This window comes from Topomyia yanbarensis, chromosome 3 (genome assembly GCF_030247195.1).
Source record: "Topomyia yanbarensis strain Yona2022 chromosome 3, ASM3024719v1, whole genome shotgun sequence".
Taxonomy (NCBI): domain Eukaryota; kingdom Metazoa; phylum Arthropoda; class Insecta; order Diptera; family Culicidae; genus Topomyia; species Topomyia yanbarensis.
This window is the reverse complement of record NC_080672.1, coordinates 103,465,073-103,492,758: the sequence shown is the minus strand read 5'-3', so window position 1 is coordinate 103,492,758 and position 27,686 is coordinate 103,465,073. Positions and strand designations below refer to the sequence as shown.

At 39.6% G+C, this 27,686-nt stretch overlaps 1 protein-coding gene across 6 annotated transcripts in view; it reads left to right on the top strand.

Annotated features, from left to right (window-relative positions):
• Nucleotides 1–27,686, top strand: part of LOC131690553 (alpha-catulin) — a 504,668-nt gene that overhangs the window by 427,755 nt on the left and 49,227 nt on the right. For all 6 annotated transcript variants that reach the window (XM_058976422.1, XM_058976423.1, XM_058976420.1 and 3 more), the window contains one exon: nucleotides 26,681–26,784. In XM_058976422.1, coding sequence (XP_058832405.1) covers nucleotides 26,681–26,784 — 104 coding nt within the window. The remainder of the gene's footprint in view (nucleotides 1–26,680; nucleotides 26,785–27,686) is intronic.

Sequence of the window (27,686 nt, the reverse complement as noted above, 5' to 3'; positions counted from 1 at the left end):
CCTGGGACTGGAGGCCAACACCGACAGTCTAAGCGGGGATGCGCTGGTAACTGTTCTATCACGCGCGTGCGACGCCACTATGCCGAGAAAAACACTGCCAAGAAACGGTAGATGCCCGGTATACTGGTGGAGTGCCGAGATTGCAGCTCTACGGTCAGCCTGTCTCAGAGCTAGACGTAGGATGCAAAGAGCTCGCACCGAGGATGCAAGAGATAACCGCCGTGAAGCGTTTCGAGCTGCGAAATTAGCCCTTAACAAGGCTATTAAAAGCAGCAATAGAGCGTGTTTCGACAACCTGTGTGAGAGTGCCAACGCGAATCCGTGGGGTGACGCCTACCGGATTGTGATGCCCAAGACCAAAGGGGGCTCCTCACCCCCAGAACGGTCTCCGGACCGGTTGGCAACGATTATCGAAGTACTCTTCCCGTCTCGAGCCACAAGCCCCTGGCCACCTGCACTACGAGACAGTGCGGGCACGGTCGAAATGGTGGCTCCTGTGACGAATGAAGAACTACTCGCAGTGGCTAAATCCCTAGCAATGAACAAAGCTCCAGGGCCGGATGGAGTTCCAAACAACGCTCTCAAGGCAGCGATCATAGCGAACCCGAACATGTTCAGGCTAGCTATGCAGAGATGCCTTGACGAGTGCCGTTTCCCCGATAGATGGAAAAGGCAGAAACTGGTGCTGTTGCCGAAGCCCGGGAAGCCGCCAGGCGACCCATCGGCGTACAGACCAATCTGTCTGATAGACACGACTTGCAAACTGCTTGAGAGGATCATCCTCAACAGGCTCACCCCGTACGCGGAAGGTACGGACGGTGTGTCAAGCAACCAGTTTGGCTTTCGGAAGGGTAAGTCCACAGTGGACGCTCTCAACTCAGTGATAAATACTGCCGAGATAGCGATCCAACGAAAAAGGCGAGGTATTCGATACTGTGCGTTAGTGACACTTGACGTGAAGAACGCATTCAACAGCGCAAGCTGGGATGCCATAGCGCTCTCGTTACACCGGCTTAGCCTACCGGTGGGTCTGTACCGGATCCTGGAAAGTTACTTCCAAAACCGCGTACTGCTATACGAGACCGATGCCGGTCAGAAAAGGGTTCCGATTACCGCCGGAGTCCCGCAGGGCTCGATCCTAGGCCCGGTGCTATGGAACCTCATGTATGACGGGGTTCTGAGACTGAAGTTCCCTCCTGGGGTCAAGATCGTCGGCTTTGCCGACGACGTAACCTTGGAGGTCTACGGGGAGTCGATTCCTGAGGTAGAACTAACCGCAGAACACGCGATTAGCACGGTGGAGGAATGGATGAGCGCGAGAGGCCTGGAGCTCGCTCATCATAAGACGGAGGTAGTTATCGTCAACAACCGCAAGTCGGCACAACATGCAGTTATCCATGTGGGAGAAGTCGCGATCACTTCACAGCGAAGTCTGAAGTCTCTCGGAGTCATTATAGACGACAAACTGACCTTCGGCAGCCATGTCGACTATACGTGCAAGAGAGCGTCGACTGCTGTTGCGGCACTATCGAGAATGATGTCCAACAGCTCAAAGGTGTGCGCCAGTAGACGTAGGTTACTGGCAGGCGTTGCCGTATCTATCCTCAGGTACGGCGGCCCGTCATGGTCAAGAGCACTGAGGGTAACCAGTTACCTACAGAAACTGGAGAGCACCTACCGCGTGATGTGCCTCAGAGTGATATCTGCCTACCGCACGGTATCACACGATGCATCCTGCGTGATAGCGAGCATGATGCCAGTCGGGCTGGTCATTCGGGAAGATGAGGAGTGCTTTGAGCTACGTGGAAATAGGGGAGCCCGCGAGCGCACCAGGGTGACCTCGGTCGCCAGATGGCAGCGTGAGTGGGACAACTCCTCGAAAGGTAGGTGGACCCACCGGCTGATACCTAGCATATCGAGCTGGGTGGGAAGACCCCATGGGGAAGTTCACTTCCACCTGACACAATTCTTGTCAGGCCATGGCTGTTTCCGTCAGTACCTCCACAGGTTCGGGCACGCGGAGGTCCCAGTCTGCCCGGACTGCCCAGGTGTAGATGAAACTGCCGAACACATACTGTTCGTATGTCATCGGTTCGACGTCGAAAGAAGAGCAATGCTTGACGTCTGTGGCTGGGACACAACCCCGGATACCCTTATTCAGCGGATGTGTCAAACGGTGGAGAAGTGGAACGCAGTCTCGGCTGCTACCATCCAGATTGCCAGTAGGCTACAGGTAATCTGGCGAACCGAGCAACAGACGACGGGCACGGCTAACTAGTGATTGGTTAGCTGGAGCGAAAAAGGCCAAGCGCAAAATAAGAGAGTGAATGGTCTGTTCATGCCGAGGTAGGTAGGCGCAGCGAATGGCAACCGCGTAAGGGGTAAACCCAGCCACCCCGAAGCAAGACAGAAGAGTGAGAGTATAGGCGTATAAGTGGACTGCCTCATGCCAAGACGGGAGGGTCGTAGCGTAGTATGTTGGAACTAAGCTATCGATGCCTCATGGCGTGGCAGAGGAGTGAAAGGGTGAGCATCCAAGTCAGTCTCACATTGCATGTTAAGGGTGAGCATAAAAGTCAGCCTCACAGGTTGGTAGAGGCTAGCACAAAAGTCAGCCTAGCAAGGAATGAAAAAGGTGAGCACAAAAGTCAGCCTCGCATGGTATGTCAGAAGTGGGGCCTAAGGAAAATGTCCCACATGGGATGCCAGAGGGAGTGACAAAGGTACAATAGAGTGGCACGATTGATAGTGAATCAGGTGATAGGGTGAGCACCCAAGTCAGCCTCACATGGATGGGTAGGGCGAGCACAAAAGTAAGCCTAGCAAGGAATGAGTAAGGTGAGCACACAAGTCAGCCTCGCATGGAACGTAAAAGGTGAGCACAAAAGTCAGCCTCATGTGGGAGTGTTTGAGAGTGAATCAAAGAGTGATTGAGAGAGCACCCAAGTAAGCCTCATACAGGATGTATGATCGCGTGAGTGAGAGTGAATGAGTACATTCAGTACAGCCATCCCCCCAGAAGTAATACCGAGAGGTAGTTCCTGGGAGGAATTATGGCGGAGCCCAATGGAGTTTAGTCGGTGTTAATGGCTGGTCACCATTCGAGTCCGACACGCCCCCAGTGCACCCCGTGTGGTAGATTGGACCCTACCGTTAGCACGTGTACTGGGCTAGGACATAAAGGTCTTCTCCATTGTAAAAAAAAAAAATACACACATACATAAACACGCACAGACATTTGCCGAACTCGACGAACTGAATCGAATGGTATATGTCACTCGGCCCTCTAGTCCTCCGTTAAAAAGTCGGTTTTCAGAGCAATTGCAATACCTTTCTATTGAGAAAGGCAAAAACCTCTTAACTAAGATAATCGCACATACATCGATAGATTTTCTCAGATTTCCAATGAAACTTTGGAAATAACTATATAAAGCTTATTTTTTAGATTAGAGTCTTTTGAGCACTTGCAAGTCGATTACAGAAAAAGTTTAGTAATGAAATTCCAAAGAAATGAGAAGAGATAGGAATATGATTTTGAAAAACAACTTTTGAATCATTCCAAAACCCAACTTTTGTATAATAGATATTGCTATAATCATAATTCATTATTTTGCGAAAATTAACAAAAACCTACTCGAAAACACTAACTTTTAACTATTCTACAACTAAAAGGTAATTAAATCTAATTAACTGAAGGATATGAGTACAACATTCAGTAGACATTTTCTTACCTTTCGAATAGAACTAAAAGATTTAAAACACAAAGTATACTTTTTGAGTTAGAGGTATTTTAAGACAAATAAGTTTGTTACACAAAAAGTTCAATATCTCTGAAACGGATAAGATTTGATGGTACGTTTAGAACATTTTTCTTCTCTAAATATGACATTCAATCACCTCTCGATAGGTTCTTAACCATGACCCAAACACCCTGTATACGGTTTGAAATTACAGAAACTGAGAGTTATGGATTCATATGTATACTTTGATACTTCAAATGATTTTTTAGAACATTTGACGAATAGAAAAAATCACCAAAAAAGTTATGTTGAAAAAATCCTACTTATTTTGTTACAGAATACAAAACATGAATTTCTGGAAAGTAATTTTTACATGCAGGCCAGTAGATGTCCGTCGTGACTAGTATTTTTTCTTGTAGTACTTTTCCTGCATTTCCTAATAATTGACGTTCAAATAAAAAATGTTGACGTCTTCGACAGATATCTGTAGTTTCTCAATTCCAACAACTTCTTAGAACATTTAAAGAATTGAAAAAATCTCAGAAAAAAGTTTTAATGGAAAAAGCATTTTTGGGTGCCTTCCACGAACAACGTGCTTTATCTCAGAACTTTTAGGTGGATTAATTACAATTTAGTATACATCAAAAGAAGGGGGCTTACATTCCAAAAAAAGTACTCTTAACACACTGAATCACTAAAATTAACTCCTAGAGCACAATTAATAATAAAACGCACGTACCATTGCGACCACTGTGCACTGTGCGATGTTGATGTCGAATTTTCGACGCCTGAATTACCAATAAATGACAGGTCGGAAATTTGACTTTGCTTTTCCATCGTCGGAATTTCAACGTCGGAATTTCGACGACGGAATTTCAACGTCGTAATTTCAAAGTCAGAATTTAAACGTTGTAATTTCGACGTCGAATTTCCGAAGACTAATTTCGACGTCGGAATTCCGACATCGGAATTTCGACGTCAGAATTTCAACGTCGGAATTTTGACGTCGGATTTAATCGTCGGAATTTCAACTGTGGAATTTCAACTTCAGAATTTCAACGTCGTAATTCCAAAGTCAGAATTTCGACGTCGGATTTCCGAAGACGAATTTCAATGTCGGAGTTCCGACATCGAAATTTTTTTTTATAGCCCTCCTGTTACCTCCACACAAAAAAGCTCACAAACGGAGCCCCGCTGCACAGTGGTTTAAAACGCGAAAAACGTGATCGTTTTGAATAACTTCGAAATGGTTCGTTGAAGCGATATACAACCTTCGGAAGAATTTGTGACAATGGAACGCCCCTTCTTTCTAAATAAAAAAATTGTTGATTAATCCTCCTATAAGTGAGATGCAAAATTTATTTCTCGTATAATTAAAGATAGCGAGTTGAAGTATTCGGCAAAGTTGTAGTAAATTCATTTATAAGAAACTTTACCGAAGGTGAAAATGTCCTATCTTTAATGGTTTTTAAGGTATCGAGCATTATTTGAGAAAAGACCGGAAAAATCATTTTTTTCATCATAACTTTTTTTCAAGATTTTTTAGAAGGCCAAAATGTTCTACAGAACTGTCACAATTAATGAAATACATAATTTTTGTGAACAAAGTAATAAATTATGTTGAACCGTTTTTGAGATATTCACGTTTTTTGTTCGAAATACGGCCTACTTTGCACTCAAATAACTCATGAACGGGCAAAAACGGGCAGACCACTCAGTATGGGTTTGAAAGTAGAAGAAAAATGCTATAAGTATCTGAACAAATCCTTTGTATCCGGTTGTATCCAGGGCTCTGGTAGCTAGAGTCGAAAAAGATGTTTTTCTAGTCTAAAATCATGGTATGAAACATATTCGGTGAAGCTGAAGAGATAAAGTGGTAGTGTCTTCGGAAAAGTTTTAGAGAATACTCTTACAAGAAACATTGCCGAAGACATCGGCTTTCTATATTTACTGGGTTTTGGATAAAGTGAATTGTTCGGTGGTAGTACGGGTAATACGCTGGTTTATAAGCCAGTAGTCGTATGGTCAAGCCCTAATGAGAAAGGATTTTTAGTATAAGTAGGCGGCACATAAACCCTGACATTGGCTTCAAAGTCTGTCGACAGAGAAGGTCAAGTTCCACAATGAAATGTAGTACCAAGACTTGGACCATCAATATAGGATTGATTGTTCGTGTTTGCGAAGAACGAATTGACGGTTGAATTTGCATTGGTATATAAATGAAAAAGGAATATTCTTATAGTAATTCGTTTACTATTCACCATCGGTATTACACTCATCCGCATCAGAATCTTCGTCAGAGTCGCTTAAATACAACATGAACAATGCATCTGGGTCGAATTGTCGTTTTGATTTGTTTGTGGTATTCAATTCCACCTAGATGAAGTGGCATTTTTAGTAATGTTGAATATAGCAGCAGTATCATGGTATGGTTAAGTTATTATCATATATTTTATACTTATAAGCAAAATGAAAAACACATTTGAGTATATTTATATGCATGTCACTGACAGTTGACGGGATAATATATTGAAAAATTCACATATTATCTACATTTATGCATACCTGTAACCGATGACATGACTTTTGCAAAGTTCAGTAATGTACGCTGCCGTAACACAACACGAATCGCAACTGTTTCACGTCACACTTGATTAAAACTGCAAATTCAAATTAAGTAAACAAAACTGTTTTTCTGCACAAAAAATCTGACACAACACTAGACAGCGATAATGCGACACAAGTAATCAAAGCATGCAAGATTACCAAATGAAACCATTTTTGAAGGGTTTCCATAAATGGTGCACCTTATCTAAACAACCAGTAGAGATAGAAAGCCGATGTCTTCGGCAATGTTTCTTGTAAGAGTATTCTCTAAAACTTTTCCGAAGACACTACCACTTTATCTCTTCAGCTTCACCGAATATGTTTCATACCATGATTTTAGACTAGAAAAACATCTTTTTCGACTCTAGCTACCAGAGCCCTGGATACAACCGGATACAAAGGATTTGTTCAGATACTTATAGCATTTTTCTTCTACTTTCAAACCCATACTGAGTGGTCTGCCCGTTTTTGCCCGTTCATGAGTTATTTGAGAGCAAAGTAGGCCGTATTTCGAACAAAAAACGTGAATATCTCAAAAACGGTTCAACATAATTTATTACTTTGTTCACAAAAATTATGTATTTCATTAATTGTGACAGTTCTGTAGAACATTTTGGCCTTCTAAAAAATCTTGAAAAAAAGTTATGATGAAAAAAATGATTTTTCCGGTCTTTTCTCAAATAATGCTCGATACCTTAAAAACCATTAAAGATAGGACATTTTCACCTTCGGTAAAGTTTCTTATAAATGAATTTACTACAACTTTGCCGAATACTTCAACTCGCTATCTTTAATTATACGAGAAATAAATTTTGCATCTCACTTATAGGAGGATTAATCAACAATTTTTTTATTTAGAAAGAAGGGGCGTTCCATTGTCACAAATTCTTCCGAAGGTTGTATATCGCTTCAACGAACCATTTCGAAGTTATTCAAAACGATCACGTTTTTCGCGTTTTAAACCACTGTGCGCTGGTAGTGGACAAGAAGTTTAAATTAAAAATTCTCCCATTTTATTTTTTAAAATTAGTTTAAATTTTGCTTGCAGACGAGTACATGTTATTTGCCTTAAATCAGTAGGAAGCTGGTTGAATAACTTAGGTCCGATGAAAAAAATGCGTCTTTGACCAAGGTTCGTGGATATTCTGTAGTATAATAAATGATTGGCTTGTCTAGTGCTGTGAGCTCGAATGCCTGTTGTAAATTTTAAATTATTATGAGCAATAGTATTATGCAAAGCATTGTGAATGTATATTATTGTTTGGTAGTTAGTCAACCCAAGCAAAGGTAAAATGTTATGGGCATTATTATTGTATAACAAAATAGTAGGATACATAATTGGTTTTTTATAAATAATTTTAAGACATCTGTTTTGAAGTGTTTGCAGTGAATGCGGGCATAATAAAGTTTTAGAAGTACATGCTGGGGAACAAAAGAGCATACTTTACGCATAGCCCAACATAACGATGCAACTTTTCTCTCTTTAGATTTTATATGCTCAATCCAGGAGAGTATGGGGTCTAAGTGAAGTCCTAAATCTTTGAAGCAGTTAGTTTCCTGAATTACAGACTGCCCCATTCTTGGGTCTGGATGCACGCCTATAGCTCTTCTAGATGAACGAAACAGCATATATTTGTTTTTGATAAGTTCAAGGGAAGAAGGTTTTCGTTGAAATATGTCGTTAGTGTTTTTAAATCCGATTTAATGTCGCGCAATATCTAGACAGTTATTGTTCGGGTAGAACAACACTGTGTCATCAGCAAAAAGACGAGGAGTACCTTTCAACCCGAGTCTACCTAGGTCGTTGATATACAATAAAAATAACAGTGGCCCAATATTACTGCCTTGGGGCACTCCTATTTCTATTGGTCTATAAGAGCTACACGAGTCTCCAATAGATACGAATTGGTTCCTATATGACAGATAGCTACGAATAATATGATTTGCTAATCCCCTGATACCATAGCATTCTAACTTCTTAAGCAGGATTGAGTGATCCAGAGTATCGAATGCTTTTTAGGTCCAGAAAAAGGGCACCAACAATTCTTTTGCTATCAATTTGACTAATGATGGAGTCAATTAGTTCGGTCATTGCAATTACAGTGCTGCAGCCCTGTCTGAACCCATGCTGGTAGTTGTAAATTATGTTGTGTTGGTTGAAAAACTCGAGTAGTCGAGTGATGAGCAATTTCTCAAGAATTTTATTGAAAACACACAATGTTGAAATTGGTCTATAGTTGCAAGGTTGGTTTGAATTACCAGCTTTGAAAATTGGAATTACTCGGGCTATTTTTAAACAGTCTGGGTACCTGCCGGTTTGAACTATTAAATTAAAAGCTTTGGTTAGGATGTTTGCAAAAGTGATACAGTTACTCTTAAGAACACTAGCGGGGATCTTATCAGGACCACAGCTGTTATTTTTTTTCGAGACCTTCTATCAAAAGAATCACTTCGTTTATGGTTGCAGGACGCAAGAAAATTGTTTCTTGGACGTGTTGTATATTTGTAATAGGATTTGAGCTAGGACTCGTGAGAATATTGTCAGCCAAATTTTTGCCAATACTAGAGAAATATTCGTTGAAAACTTTACATACTTCTTTAGTCTCAGTGACTCTGATATCATTGCAAATTAGGCTTTGAAGTTTTCATCATTGGGGTTATATTTTACTCGCTTCAGAATTTCGGCGTCGGAATTTCGACGTCGAAATTTTGCCGCCGGAATTTCAACGTTGGAATTTCAACTTCGGAATTTCGGCGTTGGAATTTCAACGACGGAATTTTAACATCGGAATTTCAACGTCGGTATTTCGGCGTAGGAATTTCGACGACAGAATTTCAACTTCGGTAAAATTGATTGAGTAAATTATACGCAGCAAGTGTTTTAAATATCAATTTATTTTGTGCACACATTTGTTGAAACATCTCAAAAGTCCCGAGGTCGGATGATATCGGAATTTCGACATCGGAAATTTGACGTCGGAATTACTTCGAAAATTGTTTCGAAAAGAGAATAATCCACATAATGTACCACAAACTCGACCAATCAAATCGTTTTGATCAATCCTGTCTCAGCTTGTGTGTGAGCTGTGCAAGCTGCATCAGCTGCTCAATTAAAATCTTGGATTATAAGACAATTATGAGAGTAGTAAGGGGAGTTTTACAAACAATTTCGGAAGAGGGATCACAGAAATTTCTTCATAACTTTCAAATGTAAAGCTTCTTTAAACTGCAATAAAACCCTACTTTTAAAATTCTTTCCTTCTAAACAATGTGTTTTGGTTTAGTTCAGTTTCTTCTGACGCACCCTTTAGCTGATGAGGATTAAGAGACTGACTTAGAACTACTTTTACGTGTGACCTATCAACCGGGAGCGAAAAGTTTTTTGGGCCCTCTTTGTTATCACTAAGTGTAAGAGACTTTTCAAACCACATACCAAAACTATGTATAAGTTTTAAGGTAATAATACTAATACTGAAATAACCCTAAACCGTTATCCATTCTCATCAGAAACGAACGATTCAATCGTTCGTTTAGGTGACAGTTATAAAAAAAGTTTCAGCCACCTTTAGAGCCAGCGAACGATTTGGTGAATCTACTGTGTTAAATGCGACGAAGTGGCCTCTACAGGTAATGGGTTCCAACACGGTTGGTCCCAGAAATGTGCTTGAGGAAACCACTTACCTTCGTTCCCTCAATCATCAACGGTTGAAGTAGACAGACTCCCTTTGTCGGGACGACGAACCGTATCATCGTCTGGAGTTGAATTATTCACGAAACGCGTGCCGTAATGTGAAACGGGTAATGTCGTCTGTCGTTAAATGGCTTTACGGTCGGGGTCGTAAATGCTGGCACGTGGTTTTCGCTTTCTCTCGTCCCTGGAAGAATGTGCAGAGATACGATCAACATTTGAAAGCTTCAGGACAGAAGGACAGAGTACGATTGTAGTGCAAAATTGAAAATCGTTTCGGTGTCAACAACCTGAAACAGAAAGTTTGCAATTTTATGGTAGTGAAGTCCGTTGGTATTATTTTCGATCCATTGAATTCAACATAGCGGACCATTCATAAATCACGTAACACTTTAATGGGGGGGTACCATAAAATGCGAAATCTTGTGACATATGGAGGAGGGGGAGTAAGCTAGAACAATACTTACCAAGTTTTACTGAGGAAAAACAACCTTTTTAAAGAATTTGCTACGTACAAGGAGAGGAGTTTTAAAGGAATTTTGGGACAGATGGGGAGAGAGTTTAGGCGAAATTTTGGTAACGCAATTTATTAATGGTATTTATGCAATGTCTGTAACGAAATGAATCGCAGGAAGTCGAATTTAAAAGTCGTAAATAGATGATTTGTATTGTTTTATCTTGGGAATCGCTGTGATCGGTTTATTTTTTATTCAGTTTTCCGTCGGATCGTGGTTTAAAAACGTGTTTAATCCACCTAACAGTGTGATGAGACATTTCTTATAACTCTTATCACTCTTCGGATATTATATCGTTTGAGAGCATTTAGAACTTGATGCTTCGCGATGTTTTTGAATACACATACTACATGGGATAGTGGCAGGACTCAGAGAATCGCTCAAATCAGCATAGGACAACATCAGTGCTAGAAATCTCAAACCAAATCAATGGGAAAGCGAAAAAATGGCCCATAAAATGGACATACCAACGAATTATTGTTAATGCTCTGTTAATAAAATATCTATATTGTGGTTAGAAAACTGAATTTTCCTAAAGGGGTTATATATTGTACTGAAACAAAAAAAAAACGAATTTTTTTTTAATCGATTTGAAGTTTATATTTTACTCAAATTTCCAACGCGACTGAGAACTAAGAAATCAACGCTTTTTCTTGAAAAGGGCGATACTAGCAGTGATACCATTCAAAGAAAATCAACAGTGAATATTTCCAGACTTGGTTTTATTTCCTATTTAAGAACTATTGTGTTTTTTGACATCCTAGATTGCATGATTCAGTGATCGAAACCCAAAACTTCATAAAGTATTTGAAATTATTAAATTAAAATTTGTTTTTGCTATTGAAATTGACAAAATGATAGTATCGGCCCTTTGGCGATTGTTTACTTTTTCGGTCCCATCTATCAGCATTGAAGTATCGCCCTTACGTTTTTTTACAATAACTACCGTTTTACACCACCGATTTCGTCCGGGTTTTTTCAATAGAGATCATTGTTACTATTTACAGCTGGTATCAGTTTGATAATCCTAAAAAAAATACGAAAATAACAGTTTCGCCTCTAAACTGCTAGCAAAAAAAGTATCGCCCTGTTTGTTTGCATGGAGCGTGGAGGGTGAAACTTTAAATAAACAAATAAAAATACAGTTTCGCCCGTTGTATTTTTGCTGTAGTTTAAGAAAGCAATACCGTAGAATCAAATTTTTAGGTTAATTTGTTGCGTTTCAAAGCCCTCATTCGCATGTATGAAAAAAGCCTTATGTTTACATTTGTAAGTATCGCCCTTTTCACAAAAAAGCGTTGAAATGAAATCGTAGCTCCTGATATCACGCTATCTCTGAAGTACATGCGTGCATAGTTTCAAATTTTACTTCTACATCGACTTTTTCTAAAGGTGACTTCCCAGTAGTATTCTTGATTTGAATTATTATCGCTAATCCTAATGCCAAAGAATAAATAAATACCTCTCGAAAACGAAGCGTTTGGGAAAATCATCATCATTCTGGGAATTTTCATTTTCACGAAACTTTTCGATATCCTTCCGTCATTTGCGTTAATGCACTGGGTGCACAGTGCTCTGAAAATCTAGCGAAATCGTCTTAGGGCACCAGCGGGTCTGTAAAGAATACTAAAAATTAATTTCTATTCCATAATTTTTAGTCCAGCAATTCGAGAGATCGTGCTCACCGCAAGCCATGAAAAATAGACTACGTTGTGAAGCGATGGTCACTATATATTAAAAAATCACGGTTAAATAAAAAATAAAACTATTAAAAAATTTCAAATAGTTTATAATTTTCACAAACTTATTAGGAAAAATTGTTTAATAAGCTTTCGTAATATTGTGTAGGAAAAAAGCTGACAATTTGAAAATAAATCTGAGGATTATGATTGATTACAGAACTCTGGAATTTTCTATTGGAATGTTTTCAGGCAGGAATTTGATATTGATGCTATTAGACAACTGTGAAATCAAGACCAATAGATCAGTTACATATCAGGACCCCATTCCGACAATTTATCAAAAGTCCTCATGATGTTTACAACAACAGGTTATCAATCTACGGATCAGATAATGTTATTGTAATATTGAATTAAATCAGTTTGCATCAATAAATTTTCAACTCCAATCCAATTTTTTTTTTGGTGTTGTGGGGGGGGGGGCTGTATGGTGTTAAACCCCAAAACCTTCTCTTGGCTACGCCGTTGCTTGGAGTTATTTATTTCGCTTTTCATTTTTCGAAAGGTTTCAGATCGATCTGATGGTCATAAGTTAGAAAAATTGCAGTCAGAAGGTTCGTACAAATGAACATTTTTGCACTGATAAGTTATCAAGTTCCTTCCAGACAACTTGGAAGTGTTCGGTGATTATTTCTAGCGGTTGTGAATAGAAAAATGAAATACAAAATTCGTTTTATCGAAATAATGTTTGGCTTATTTCAATGGATTATTACTATATTGAACAATAAATAGGCGACAAAGAGTAATCCACAAACAACAAGCCATAACTTTTAAAGTATTCAAAATAGATATTTGAAGTCTTCAGTAAAGTTATTCGCAAAAGTAAGAGCTACAAATTTGCTGAAGGCATCATTTCGTTATAATCACTTCCAAGAAAATTTGTGAAAATATCTCACTCATAAGGGGATTAATCAGCAAAAGCACAATACCAAAAGAAAGAGCATATTTCCTCCATTAAATTCTCCGAAGATACTATTGACCTAAAATAAGCCGTTTTGGCGTTAATAATAGATTACATGTTTTTGGTCATATTTCTGGCAATGGGAAATGATAAAAATCTTTCGTCCGCATTTAATGTTAAATATCTCTTTTGATAATAGTCCAATTTCAACAATCTATAGCTTGTTCGAAAGGTATTCTTTAAAGCTGTCTAAAACATATAAATTGTTAATCTACATTGTCAATTTCGGCAGATAATTTAAAAAAACTGCAAAAAACGCCATTTTTGCGCATTCAAACATTCATATCTTAAAAACTAAACATCAGAATCAAAAACAAATTAATAGCGTTCATACTGTTTTTTAGTTCTTTCATTTAATGTTGGTTTGGATAAGATCGGTTCAGCCATTGCTGAGAAACACGAATGAGAATTTGTCCGTTACATACACACACACACAGACACACACACACACACAGACATTGTCCCAAATCGTCGAGCTGAGTCGATTGGTATATAAGACTCGGCCCTCCGGGCCTCGGAAAAAATCTTGAAAGTTTGAGCGAATTCTATACATTTCTTTTATAAGAAATGTAAAAACAAACGAAGTTTGGAAAATTTTTGCAACAAATAATGCAAGTCATATACGGAACTAAAACAATTCCAGTAAAAACCACAACCATCCATGTTTCATCGCAACTAAGAAAGATTTATGATATCCCACGCCACTTTTTCCACTATCGAATATTAAGAAGCAATGAGAATTCATTTTCAAACCGCATAATTTTCCAGTCGAAATGACTTCTCCAACTATGCGATAGCATCGACTGGCTCGGAGCTGGAAACCTCCACTTGAGCAGAACTAAGTGTACGTAACGGTGGCAATATTGACTCTACTGCTACAATCATCGCCCAAATGTTTGATCAGCAAACTCAAGCAACGAGTTTCGAGACCGTTTGGTGGAACGATGTGAATTTTCAGCTTTTGGACTGCTATGTCCTACCGTACCAGATAGTGCCATTAGTTATTGCTTACTCGTCGCGAATATTCCACATTTCCGCCATTTTTGCACTGTCGGTTGAAGTTTGACTTCATCGATCATTCTGATTAACGGCAACATTTTCACACCAAAAATATTTTGTTTTGCAGCAGGAAACTGAACTATTTAATAACGAAATAGTTTACGCCAAGGAAACTATACCGAATATATTTATTCTGTTCCAGCGACAAAAGTTTCTCCGACAACCATATCTGGGACAAAAAACCTAATTCGGAAAGGAAATTAAACAGTACCTAGCACAATATATCACGCGAATAGTTTTAATTTCACGGTATTCGCGTTATGCTGAAACGGAAAACTGGCGTCACTATGCGGGCGACTATAGCACGCTGTCGGTGCCTTTTACAATGCAAATACGACGATGGAAACGGTGGAGGTCATGCCATTTTTAGGTGCATTATTCATCTGGGATTTCGCTTTCGGGGCCGGACGCACTGCGCTGATATAATAGATTCAAACAAAGTTCCGTTGATTTTCCCTGAACCGAATAGCCGTGATACCCACTATCACGGCTATTCGGATCAGGGAAATTATTAGAGAAAATAAAACGGTAACAGTAAATGTGTACTTTTTACGTTCTGATCGTTGAGCTGGTCAAATAAAAATGAATCTAAATGTTTGTGTTCCTTGCGTTCGATATGACTGTTGGTATTTGTCTGAATGTAGCAGCTGACCACACTTGCAAAGGAAACGGATATTCGAGCTGCGAACTTTTCTTCAAATTACCTCAAAAAATTCTTAAAACCGAAGAAATCGGATTCTATCGATAGAATTAGGTAGATTAAATTATTAGTTTACGGAGCACGAAAATTTATGAAAGCTGGAAGGACAGTAAATTACATAAAAAACATTGTGTCCGTAAATATTAAAAAGATTTTCGTGTATATCATCGAGCAATTCTTTTGCCTAATGAAACCGATTCGTTGCATGCCAACGAATGTCATTTTGTGGTTTTCACGAAAAAATCGCAATAAAAATTAGAAGTATTACTATAGAACTACGAATGATTCAATGTATGACGAAAACCACGCTCAATCGTATTTAGAGTTGGCAGCACCCTGTCTGATTTTAATGAAACTTTCTGTACATGAGAGTACTTTGTCACAAAAAGCCACTTTGCATACTTCGTTTTTTCAAAAGTGATCTAGACTGTCTTTTGAAAAGGGTCGAACTTAACTATTTTTTTCAAATTGCTATAGTCCAAAAATAACAAATCCTGCAAAAAATGTTGTAGGAGTGATTTTCATAAAATTAGTCAAATTTTTGAATAAAAATATTGAAAAAATTCTTCATCGACTTCTACACTGAAAAAAAAAATCGATCATAAAAATTTAAAGTCGATTTACAAAAATACCCATCTTTGATTTGGACGAAATTTTGTTCTAAGATAGGTAGTTATGTTCCCTACCTATGGTCAAAAATTCAAGTTGGGCACTTTTAAGGAAAAAAGCTATTAAAAAACTTTTCCTTGTCCAAACTGAATATATTTTTTCAGTGTATTTTTATCGAAAAACTAAACCAATGAAAGTCATAATCTTCTCAGAATCCAATTTCTCAACTGCCAGTTGCCTGATACATGCAAAAAGTATCAGTAACGAATTTGGTATATATTCATAACAAACTTGAATGAGGGCAAAGATGAGCCATTTAACATCATCGATATATGCGAGATCTAACTAAATACCACTTGGCCGTGTACGAAAAATTATCTTGTCTATGTACCCGCCCGGGAAGTTGAGATTGATGGTGTAGTCACTAACAGAGGGCTTAATTGTGAAGTATGGGGTTCGCTCCTTCAAGAACCCTTTGTTTCAGCCAGTGAAAATTCTGGTTCGCAAGCAACTGCGTTCAGGAAAAGGAACACAACTTATTTTCCAACAGCCTCATGTCAAACCTTTCGCCGAATCTGCTCTTCCAAACTTCGACCTTTTCGGGGGGCTAGTCTACCTGTTCGCCTTTTTGTGCCGCGAGGCATGAACTTATTGTAGAAACAAGGTATGCTGTGGAAAATGCATATAAATTATGTGGGGACAAAATGAAACATTCTTTTAAGGAACACTCCGATAATGCAAAAGAGCGCTACGCTACCGATAACGACTAATTTCTACGTTTCCTTGTACACTAAAGTGCGAGAGTCCCATTGTGGGAACATTATAAGTGCCTAAAAATTTCCGAAAGAGGAAAATCAGTTTTCTCTCCTAAGCTTCCTCGTAAAGGCCTGAGAGTGTCCCTTGAAGGGTGCTGTTACAAAACCGAAGTAAGTGGTTCCTGGTCTCGGTAATCTTAGAAACTAGCAGGAATTTCCACATGGGACATCAAAAACCCCAAGTGTCCTTATATTTCAGTCCCTACATTTTCCCCAAGGTTTTACACAATGCATTACGATTAAAGGACTGACGAAACGAAATTGCTTAGAATTATACGCGAAAGAGATTTTTGAACGTCGGATCGCCCGAATTTTTCCCAATATACGCGACGCTACAAATGAAAAACTTGATGAAAGCTAAAAAACTCAATTATTGGCACCGGTCCGTCGACGGATTAACGGACGAATCATCAGAGAAACAATGTTTCGTGTAGTGGCCAGGGCCTACGCTGTGTATACAATTTATCCTGTAATTGGAATACACAGAACGTTCGTCATATGATGACAGCTATGCATAGCATTTATGCTAATTATTATGACATTAGTGGTGAGTGCAATCATAAAAGAAGCTGTTCTGCCCACTTTCCCCACAAAATTGATGGTTTTATATTTACATATCAACGACCATGTCCACATCGTTACAGTTACAGTAGACTCTCCGTTTAATGGAGCATGGAAAGCACTTTTTGCATTTCCTGGGGAAAACAAGGGAGTTTAAGTACTTTATCTGAAAAATTATAGCAGATTACCTTAGTTTGAATTTTGTTTGCAGTGCTCTATTCCGGGTAATGAGAAGGTGGATATTTAGACATTAGAAGATTTTAAATATTTCTTCTCAGAGGACGGAATCCCAAAGCTATCAACAAACCTTGGCCCAAGAGAATGGATGATGGCAAGGCCCATCTCCGGCGTATTGAGGTCGTGGAGAGCGATCTTTGCGCTTGTGGTGGCGGTTATCGCGATATTAAGCGTGTTGTCTGGTCGTGCGCTAAGTATTCTAGTACCAGATCTTCGTGAAACGAATCCCTTCGGCCTCGTTTCAGTGCAGTCTGAGTATACTAAGTTCGTTACTGATACTTTTTGCATGTATAGAAAATTGGATTCTGAGATGATTATACCTTTCATTAGTTCAGTTTTCGATAAAAATGCACTGAAAAAAATCAGTTTGAACAAGGAAAAGTTTTTTTTAACCAGCTTTTTTCCCTAAAAGTGCCCAACTTGAATTTTTGACGGTAGGTAGGGAACATAATTACTTATCTTGGAACTAAATTTCATCCAAATCAAAGAAGGTTTTTTTGAAAATCGATTTTTTTCAGTGTAGGAGTCGATGAAGAATTGTTTCAATATTTTTATTCAAAAATTTCACTAATTTTGTGAAAATCACTCCTACAACATTTTTTATAAGATTTGTCATTTTTAGACTATAGTCATTTGAAAAAAATGTTAAAAAAGTTTGACCCTCTTCAAAAGACAGTCTAGATCATTTTTGGAAAAAACAAAGTAAGCAAAATGGCTTTTTGTGACAAACTTCTTATGTACAGAAAGTTTCATTAAAATCGGAGAGGGTGCTGCCAACATTTGTTCGATTCTAATTTTTAACGATTTGCGAACATATTCTCTCGGTGAAAAGAATTTTGACTGATTTCTTGTAAGTTTTTATAAGTTACCTTTCCAAAAATTGGTTTGCTTCTCAGTGCATTGAAAAAGCTAATATGCTGCAGCAATAAAAATGATACCAAGATCGGTTTCAACTTCAATACTCCAACTCTCGATCAGCATGGTGTAATGTTTGTAATCCTGCTATTAACCGCTATCGCGATTCTTCCTTCCTTATGTGACCTTCAAGAAGTTGAAAAATGGTTTTCGCTCGTTTTAGTGAACGAGCATTCCAATTTAAAAATTTTAAATGATTATTTAAAATCATTATTAAATTTAAAATTCATTACAATTTTGTTTGCAAACTTCCACCCAGTTTTTAAAAAAAGGGAAGTTTTAGCATGGCAGTCGTCAATTGAAACATTGATTGCTGACAAAAAATTTATTCCTTACCTAGATCGATTTGAGCAAAGAAAACGTGTGGAGATGAAATTTGAGTAGTTTGCTACGATGCTTACCACTGAAGCATAAGAAGACACACCGTTGTAGGATGGTGTGTTTGAGATAGAAGATCCTTGTAGAGGTACAGAAGCTGTGTTTCTATTTTGAATTTGATGACCACGCTTGAACAAGTTTTGTTGAATGGTGCCTGGAGTACTAGGTAAATTTTTATTCGCCGCTTTCGTTGCTTTGTACGAGAATTTATAATTTTTTGTCGAATAGAACAAACCCAGAAACTCGATTTATGGTTTCCAACACAACTGGCGTATTTGAAATATTCTGTGGTCTCTTTCGTCGGAATTGCATCCTTTGTGTGCGAATTATCACCACTAATTATACATTTGGAATCTAACTGAATATGTTATGTGTCATACTCAAAGCCTTGGCATCGACTGCACTGATTTCACATTCTGTACTCTGCATTGTAAACGGCGGAGGAGATTGAAGATGACACTGTGTGTTTTCAGCAAAGTTTTCGGCAAAATTTAGCTCTACAACTTTGTTGAAGACATAATCTTAATGTATGTACTAGTAAAAAAGATGATAAATATTTCTCAGTCTAGAAATACTAGTCATTATAATCACAACACCATATGAAAGAGCTTGTAATATGTATTCAAAAACGTCATTGATCCAAATTTAACAATTTAAGCGTAATTAGAAATATTGGCAAAAAACCACTGTGGAAAACAATTCTTCCATTTATCCTGTTGCCGAGTTGTTTTACTTTGACTTCATTGTCTTCATAGTACACGGAGAATCACGACTCTAACATGCTCACACTCAACAAAGTGTTTCATGTTGTTACGCGAAACAAAAGAGCTATGCAAACAAGTGCTTGGTAGTTTGGCTTTAATAATTAACCGTGTATACTGTGTTGGTTACTCAGCAATTTATACTTTGTGTGTAAAGTAATTATCAAAGCTACTTACATAGCTGGAAGCTACTCAACTGCTGCTCTACAAATACCCATCATCTTGTTTCATCCACACAAAAAATTAATATTCCCTTATCCATAATGGAGATACGAATATTGCATGTCTTCCGTCTGTCATAAAATAAACCACACTTACTAGCCGCGATTCGAAACCAAACATGTTAGCCCAGTTTAGACAGTGCCTGGAATGATTTTTGCGACCGTTACAATATGCGTCATGAAATAAAATGAATTATGTAAACTAAGTTGAATGTTATTTGTTTCGGTAAATCGATACTGCCAAATTCATGATTCAGTTGAGCAAACTGTTGGAGTTTGTTTCATTTGAATTGAGGATTTTTTTTGTTTACTCGCTTTTTTATCATTCAACGCAAAACTTATTTAAGCACTTTATTTTCGTCCAAATGTTCAAATTTTAAACTTTTTGGTATACCCCAAGCATACTCAAAACTTTAACAAACAAGTATTTGATCGTTTGAAAACTTTCACAATATATTGAAAATTAGTTTCTCCAATGACGTAGAATTTTGTTTACTTCTAACAACGTAGTATTTTATTTTGTATTACTTCGTTATTTTAATAAACAATTTTGTGTTGATATTAATAAAATTTGCATCTGGTATAAGAAAAATCGCTCCTTCGTAGTTTCCACTGAGTGTGTCAATAACACCCTAACAAAACAAAAGAGTCCCAAGGGTTGCAAGTTCGAATTCTGCCTCTGAAGGTATTTTTTCACATAATTGCTTTCGTTTAACTCACCATTTCGATCTGAACTGATGGTATAAGGGACCGGGTCCTATATGGGGGCCGCATTTTTACCTAAGAGTAAAATTATAAATCTGGTACTCATAGAATAGCAATAAAAATAGCAATTGTATTTTTTTGTGATCCCTAACCTTATTAAATTCTTAAACGATGAAAACGCCTCCTGCACGAAAAAACTACATGCTTGAAGGAATTGCATTCATTCAAACATAACCATTTAATTTTTTGCAAGCATTCTTCCCATAGAAAAAGAGCCAAAGAGACCCCGGAAATTGTTCCTCGAAGTTATGAAATCCACTTCTCCGAATCTTGACTAAAAATTTGTAATCACCATTTCAGGAGCGTGCGAAGAGAAATCGTGTACGCGCACACTATTTGCACTTCTGGCAATTGTAGTACTTCTCGAGTAGCTGGTCTTGCAAGACATTTGCAAAAATAAATAGCAACACAATTGGGTCGTTAAACGAAGAATAAAAATTTTCTTTTATTTCATAAACTGAAAGAACTGATCTATCTAAATATAACTATGCCCAACCTTTAAAACCTGAGAATGATTTTAAATTGATGTTCTGAAAAAATGTAAACACGTCTTCATTTGACACTACCGGTCTTTCATGACAGTGAATTTAACCACATGGGTTAGCATTTTTGACAGTTATCACAGTAAAAGGATAGGGATCAAAGTAGTTCAAAGAAAATTTATTTTTTTTTTAAATATTTTTATTGCTATTTTGCGTAGAAAAAAGTGAAAATAAAGTTCGATTACGTATCTTTAATGTCAACTGCATCGGAAAAAATCAAAAACAGCACATGACTTAATGAACCAATTCGTTTGCAGTGAGGCTAGTTTCTGCCGTGTGTCTATAGCGGAACGATATTTACCTTCAATTCTGTGCGAGATGAGAAGGTAGACTGACCTAAAATAACCGTTAATTGAAATGCATAATCTTTGTATTTTTGTATTTTTATAGTGCGTTAAAGAGACCATTCATAAATTACGTAACGCGTTTGGGGGGAGGGGGTTCGACAATTTGTGACATATTGTGACAAATGGAGGAGGGGGAGTAAGCTAGAACGTTACGTAACGTGTTTTCACTGAAGAAAAAAAAACGGGGGATAAATAAATTTGCGACAATTTGTGACATGGGGGGTGTTGATGTTTGAACTTACCGAGAAACCCTAATGAATTAACTAAATCTAAATTAAAACTAACCTAAGCCTAATTGAAATAAATAAATACCCACTATCAACAAACAAAGTAAATCCTATGAATATAAACAACAAAAAAGCTAAACTAAATCTGCCAAACGAAAGCGCCAAACAGAAAAGTGCACCACCCTATTAAACGATACCGACCAGCGATCAAGCAGCACACCAACACACAGAAAGCGATCGCTATCCACTAGATGGTGGGAGACAGAATACGCAAAATCAGCTGACAAAGGCAGTTGACAGCTATACCACGATACATCAAGTACAGTGCGTACGTACCTCCGCCAATAGTCTATCGTCGCGAGTGAGAAATTTGTTAGTAAAAGATTGGAGTTGTGAAATTCCCCCCCAATACACCAATAAGTACAGTGAGGAATCAATGATCACCAACGATCATCTTGGGCCGTCTCTCAAGGAGAAGGAAGAAAAACCTCCGAAACGGAACCCCAAGTAAGTCCCAAACATTTGGTCCTTCGAGCCGGATCGGAGGAAACTCCAACCAGGAAGGATCAGTGCGGTGAGTACACCATTGCAAATTGCTGCTGACGCTACGCTACGGTACAGACACTGCCCGTCCCAGCCCCCCGAACGTGCCTGCCAATTAGGCCATTTTCGACGCTAACGTCCATCGGTGCAATTCAGTGCGAATATTTACCATAACAGCTGATTAACGCCAAGTCGGAACAGAAATTTTTGGAAAAATTCTGTTTTCGAAAAAATTTGCATGTTTTTTGCTAAGTGAGTGGCAAATTCGCGTAGATTGGTACACTCGCGTCGGGAAGGACAATTTCGTTCGATTTACGTGCCATTCTCGGTCATTTCGCGTAAAAGTGACATACCGCGACGAGAAGGATTTCTTCGTTCGACTGTCATTTTTCAATTGCGTGTCGTGTAGGTACGGTACCCGCGCCGGGAAGGAGTCCGATTTTTCGATTTGTACCGTTTTTCCGTTTCTGATATTTAAAGTGGTGGTAGTGAAGATCAGTGAACCCGAGCAAATACTCATGGGTTCAAACACCACACAGCCCCTTGAAAAGACCTTAAACATGGTCCGTGTCGAAATTCCCAACCATCAAGACACCATAAAATGGTCTCAATAACCCATAAATACACCAACATATGGTTTTTTATATGGGATCTACCGGACCATGGTAATGGTGTTTTCATGGGTTGAACCCATTTCAAACCCCCATGTCAAGCCCCATGAGCATGGGGGTATTATGGGTTTTCCGTTTGCTCGGGAAGTGAGGTAATAATGGCAACCAAGACAGAAAAGAAACTGTCAGAGTACGTGATCCAGCGAAAGGGAATCTTTGTAGTGTAGAAGGCAGTGGAAAAATTTGCGGAGAATTTCGATTGCGATCGGGATGCCTGCCAGATTCCAATTTACCGTGATTCACTGAACCGGATCTAAAAGGAGTTCCTGGAGGTACAAGGACAGATCGAGTTGTACGATAAGCCGGAGATGATGGATACCCACCTGGAAGAGAGAATGGATTTCGAGACGCGTTATCGTACGGTCAAAGGATTTCTGCTGTCCAATCGTGCTGCGGACCAGAACACAATCATGCTGAACAGCACAATAACGGCACCTGCTCACATTTCGTCCTCGTTCTATCTACGCTTACCCAAGATCGATCTTCCCAAGTTTAACGGGGATTTTCCGCGTTGGCTCGCATTCCGTGACACGTATACGTCGACGATCCTCAGCAATGCAGATATTCCGACGGTTGCGAAGCAGTACCTGGAGAAGCCCCGAAACCATTCGAGTCCGTAGACATTGAAGCGGACAGCTACGCATCGACTTGGGAAGCATTGCTAAAGCGGTACGACAACAAGCGGTTCCTGAAGCGTCAGCTCTTCGGAGCTCTGTATGACCTCCCACCGGTCAATCAAGAAAGTCCCCATGAAATTCACGCTTTGGCTGACGATTTCCACCGGTATGTGAGGGCTTTGGCAAAGTTAGGCGAACCAGTCCATTATTGGGACACACCGTTGGTCAACCTTCTTTGTTACAAGCTGGATCCTACTACGCAACGTGATTGGGAGGAGAAAACCAGCAACAACGACGACGTAACCTACGATATGCTGATCAAATTGCTTTACCAACGTGCCCGTATGCTAACGTCCGTTATAACCGATTTGCGATATCGGTCACAACAACCAGTGGTGGCCGGTTCGATTCCAACCCCGAAGCCGGTCAAGGTGTCATACAAGACAGCCACCGTTGAATCGAGCTCCAGCGATCTGCCGTGTCTCGCCTGTCCGCCTCTTCGAATATCCAGCATTTTCCGAGATGTCCATATGCCAGCGTCGTGAGCTGGTTTCCCAGAAATGCCTATGCTGGAATTGCTTCCGTACTGAACACCAAGCCAGGAACTGTACCTCCGTGTTCTCCTGCCGTAACTGCCATGAAAAATACCACTCTCTGCTGCACGAGCCTGCACCGTCGAACATGCAATCTACTCTTGTCGTGGCAGCAAGCCAGCCTATTCCCTCGACGTCCGCCATCGCTGGCCCTTCCAGCTCGGTGAATCCGAACAGCCAAGAGAGCCTGTCGGTCCAGGCTGAGCACAGCACAGTTTTACTGGAAATGGTTTGCCTCCTCGTCGTAGATCAGAACGGCAAGGAAATACCCGTACGTGCACTGCTAGATTCAGGATCCATGTGCAACTTAATCACCAACAAGCTTGCAAATTCCCTGAATCTTCGACGCACCATGGTGGATATCGCAGTAGGTGGTATAGGTGAATCCACCAAGCAGATCAAGCGCCAATTAACTGCTAGGATCAAATCGAAGTCGACACCGTACTCCACGAAGCTTGAGTTTCCTTTGCTAATAAAACGGTACTTGGGTGGACTGTTTCCGGGAAGATATCCATCGATCATCCCACCGTTCCTCACATCTGCCATCTGACCACTGTCGATCGAAACTCAAAACAAGCGTTGCAGGAACTCTGGGGGCTAGATGCTGTTGAGTATTCCGTAGAAAAAAATAGTGTTAAAAACTTTACGCTACTACCACCACTCGCGATTCGTCCGGTCGGTATCTCGTTCGTTTGCCACTCACCCGTGATCCGCTAGTCAACTTCAGTGAATCCGAAGCCATCGCCGAATGTCATTTTCTGAGCCATATATGCAGCAACTGGAGCGTGATTCACCCACCAAGAACTGCAAATCAATGGATGAATTCGCAAATAAAACCCACCACCAGCTCCAAACTGTTACCATTCAACAAGTTGATCGAAAGCGCAAAATACCCAGCCGCCGTAGATACTGTTAAGCAAGAATTCCACGTCTGTGTTGTTTTATCGAGAGCATACACCTTAGGATTGGTTGGTCCAGCAATCACCGTGGCTGATACATTGTTTTCGAAGCTCCGCCATTGCAACGTGTACTTGATGCGATATTTCAACTCTCAACGACCTGTCTAACATAGTTTGATTTGAACAGTTGAATGTATACAGTTCCTCTAATCAATATTCAAATAAGTAGGTTTAGAACGGCCCGTTAGTAATACTAGCCTTTGGGTCCGACGCGGCTCTCGACGGCCTTGGCGATTGCAGCCAGTTGGCAAAGACATTAGTTGTGAGGGCTGTCTACACTAATGCTAACGCTAGCTTCATGCTTAGAACTAGATATGGTACAGGAGTTAAACATAAACACTAAATACACGATTCTTGGCCGTAGATCTCTTCGAAAAATTAAGTATGGACTGGAAAATTCGGCACAGCTTCCATACTGTCATGAAATTGCTTCAAAGAATTATTCTTTGTACTTCACAATTAATATTCTAAAACCAAATTTAAACAATGTTGATTCATTTTATTATATGCTCTACAGTGATGTAGCCCATTAATTGGTCGGTATAATGAAAAGCAACTTACCGTAAAAAACAACGATCGAAGCTTTCCACATCAAAAGGCGTGAAAAACACAAAAAGATATTAATGTATTATGGATGATCATATCGTCGGTGTGTCAAAATTATGCTTCAAACTACCCAAACATTGTTCAGCTTTGTCAATTTTCTCAAGACACATACGGCACTCCCTCTACTATAGCGGATTCATGGAAGTTGAAATATCGCAAGACAAAATAACAATTTTATGGTGGGAAAAGCTCTCACCAAGACTCATCCTCCTACCGTCGAAACCGTTGATGTATCCCCAGATGACGCTTAGTTACACCATACTTGGCATGGTATGGCGTCGGTTGTTACGATTAAGCACCGACAGAAGAGAGGATTTACGACTGCTGATAACTATAACAGCAATCGCCGCACTTGAGGGCACTTGGACCTATTAACTGGCCAAAAATTTGTTTTGGTAATCATTCGGTATGTGTGACAGTTGTTCGACGCATCAAAGTTAAACAATGAAAAGAAAAGGAATCATGGATAAGGGAATGTTGAATGGTGTTGACCAAACTTTAAGTACTTAAATACTATCAAATCTAGCATAGAGAGTAACTTTAAAACATGTTGTGGGGCTTATTATTATTGATTACAACAAGAAACAATTTAAACATTGATGGTTAAATCGAAGTGAGATCAGTAGGATTAAACCTTTTTAATTTTCATGTGAATTACCGGTACATATGTATTTGCAGTACTGTAAAGTCCCCGTATTTACCTATCACTGTTATCCCCCCAGTTGAAATCTTTGGGCTCCTTCCCTAAATTTCCTCTACTTGTAATCGTATATTAATATTTTGTTTTAGACTTCTTTTGAGGTCCTGTTAACAGAAATACACCAAACTCAATATCTCCCGAAAAACCGCACACAATTTTGCCTGACCAGAACTCGAAAAAATCCGCATGTGCGTCAACGTTCGCTGGTCGCCGTTTTCCGGACGAAACGATGACAATGGTTATGGCGTTGATGGTTGCGGTTATGCCTGAATGCACATTCACTTCCATCGCATCGGCTCGGCAGGATATGTGACAAGCCAGCAGTTGGTGGGAGCTCTCGAGTTCGGCTGAGATGATGCACACTGCTGGAGCCGGTGGACATTAGCCGTATACTGACGCGATTATAATTGCTTGCCCATAAATTCAGACGGATGTGGAAGATTTAATGGGGTTAATTAAATTGATCGGCTGTTTGCCGGTGCAATATATGTGTGTGTGTCTGTATGTGTGTGTGTCGGAAACACGAAACCAATTCTCCAGCCGAGCTTTCCGCATTTAATGTGTTCTCGTTTATAACCGGATTTTCCTCTCACTCAAACTGCAGGTAACCGACAGAACGATTTGAAGGACGAACGGCGGAGAGCACAGATGTCCTCGGCACGTCAGGTGCTGGAACGATCAACGATGATGCTGCTGACGTCATCCAAGGTGAGTGATGAACGCAATGCGATAACTATCGTGTTATGTTGTTTTTATGAACATAGTTTAGTTGAAAAGTTTTGCAGCAAATTGGTTATAGGAAGGTTGAATGCTAGTCTTGAGCTTCATGATGTTAGGGGTCTTGGGGCATTTAATTTTGTTTTGATGAGTTATTTTATGGCAAAGTCCTGCACTAAAACTATCATTTCCCGATAGCTTTTATCTCCCAGGAATTTGGGAAATAAAAGAATCATTTACCGGGAAAATTTTCACAAAGTCAAATTTATTTATTCCACATTTGAATTGTACACCAAACTCGAATTTGGATACTTCCGCCGGGTATTCCGCAGCCGATGGTGGTGGCCGAATTACCCAAAGATACTTTGAATGACCTAGCACTACAAATCCAAGTAATTGTGGTCACATTTTGGAAAAATGTTCATCTTTTTACATTCATCGCAGTACTCTAAATTTCGCACGGAATTTCGCACGGAATTTCGCACGGAATCTCGCACGGAATTTCGCGTGGAATTTCGCACGAAATTTCGCAAGGAATTTCGCACGGAATTTCGCACGGAATCTCGCACGGAATTTCGCACGGAATCTCGCGCGGAATTTCGCACGGAATTTCGTGCGAAATTTCGGAAATTTCGTATGGAATTTTGTGTGAAATTTCGCACGGAATTTCGCTCGGAATATCTTGCGCAATTTCGCACGAAATGTCGCGCGGAATTTCGCATGGAATTTCGCGCGGAATTTCGCACGGAATCTCGCGCGGAATTTCGCACGGAATCTCGCACGAAATTTCGCACGGAATCTCGCAAGGAAAAAATTCAAAAGCACGGAATCTCTCACGGAATTTTGCACGGAATTTCGCATGGAACTTCGTACGGAATTTCGCACAGAATTTC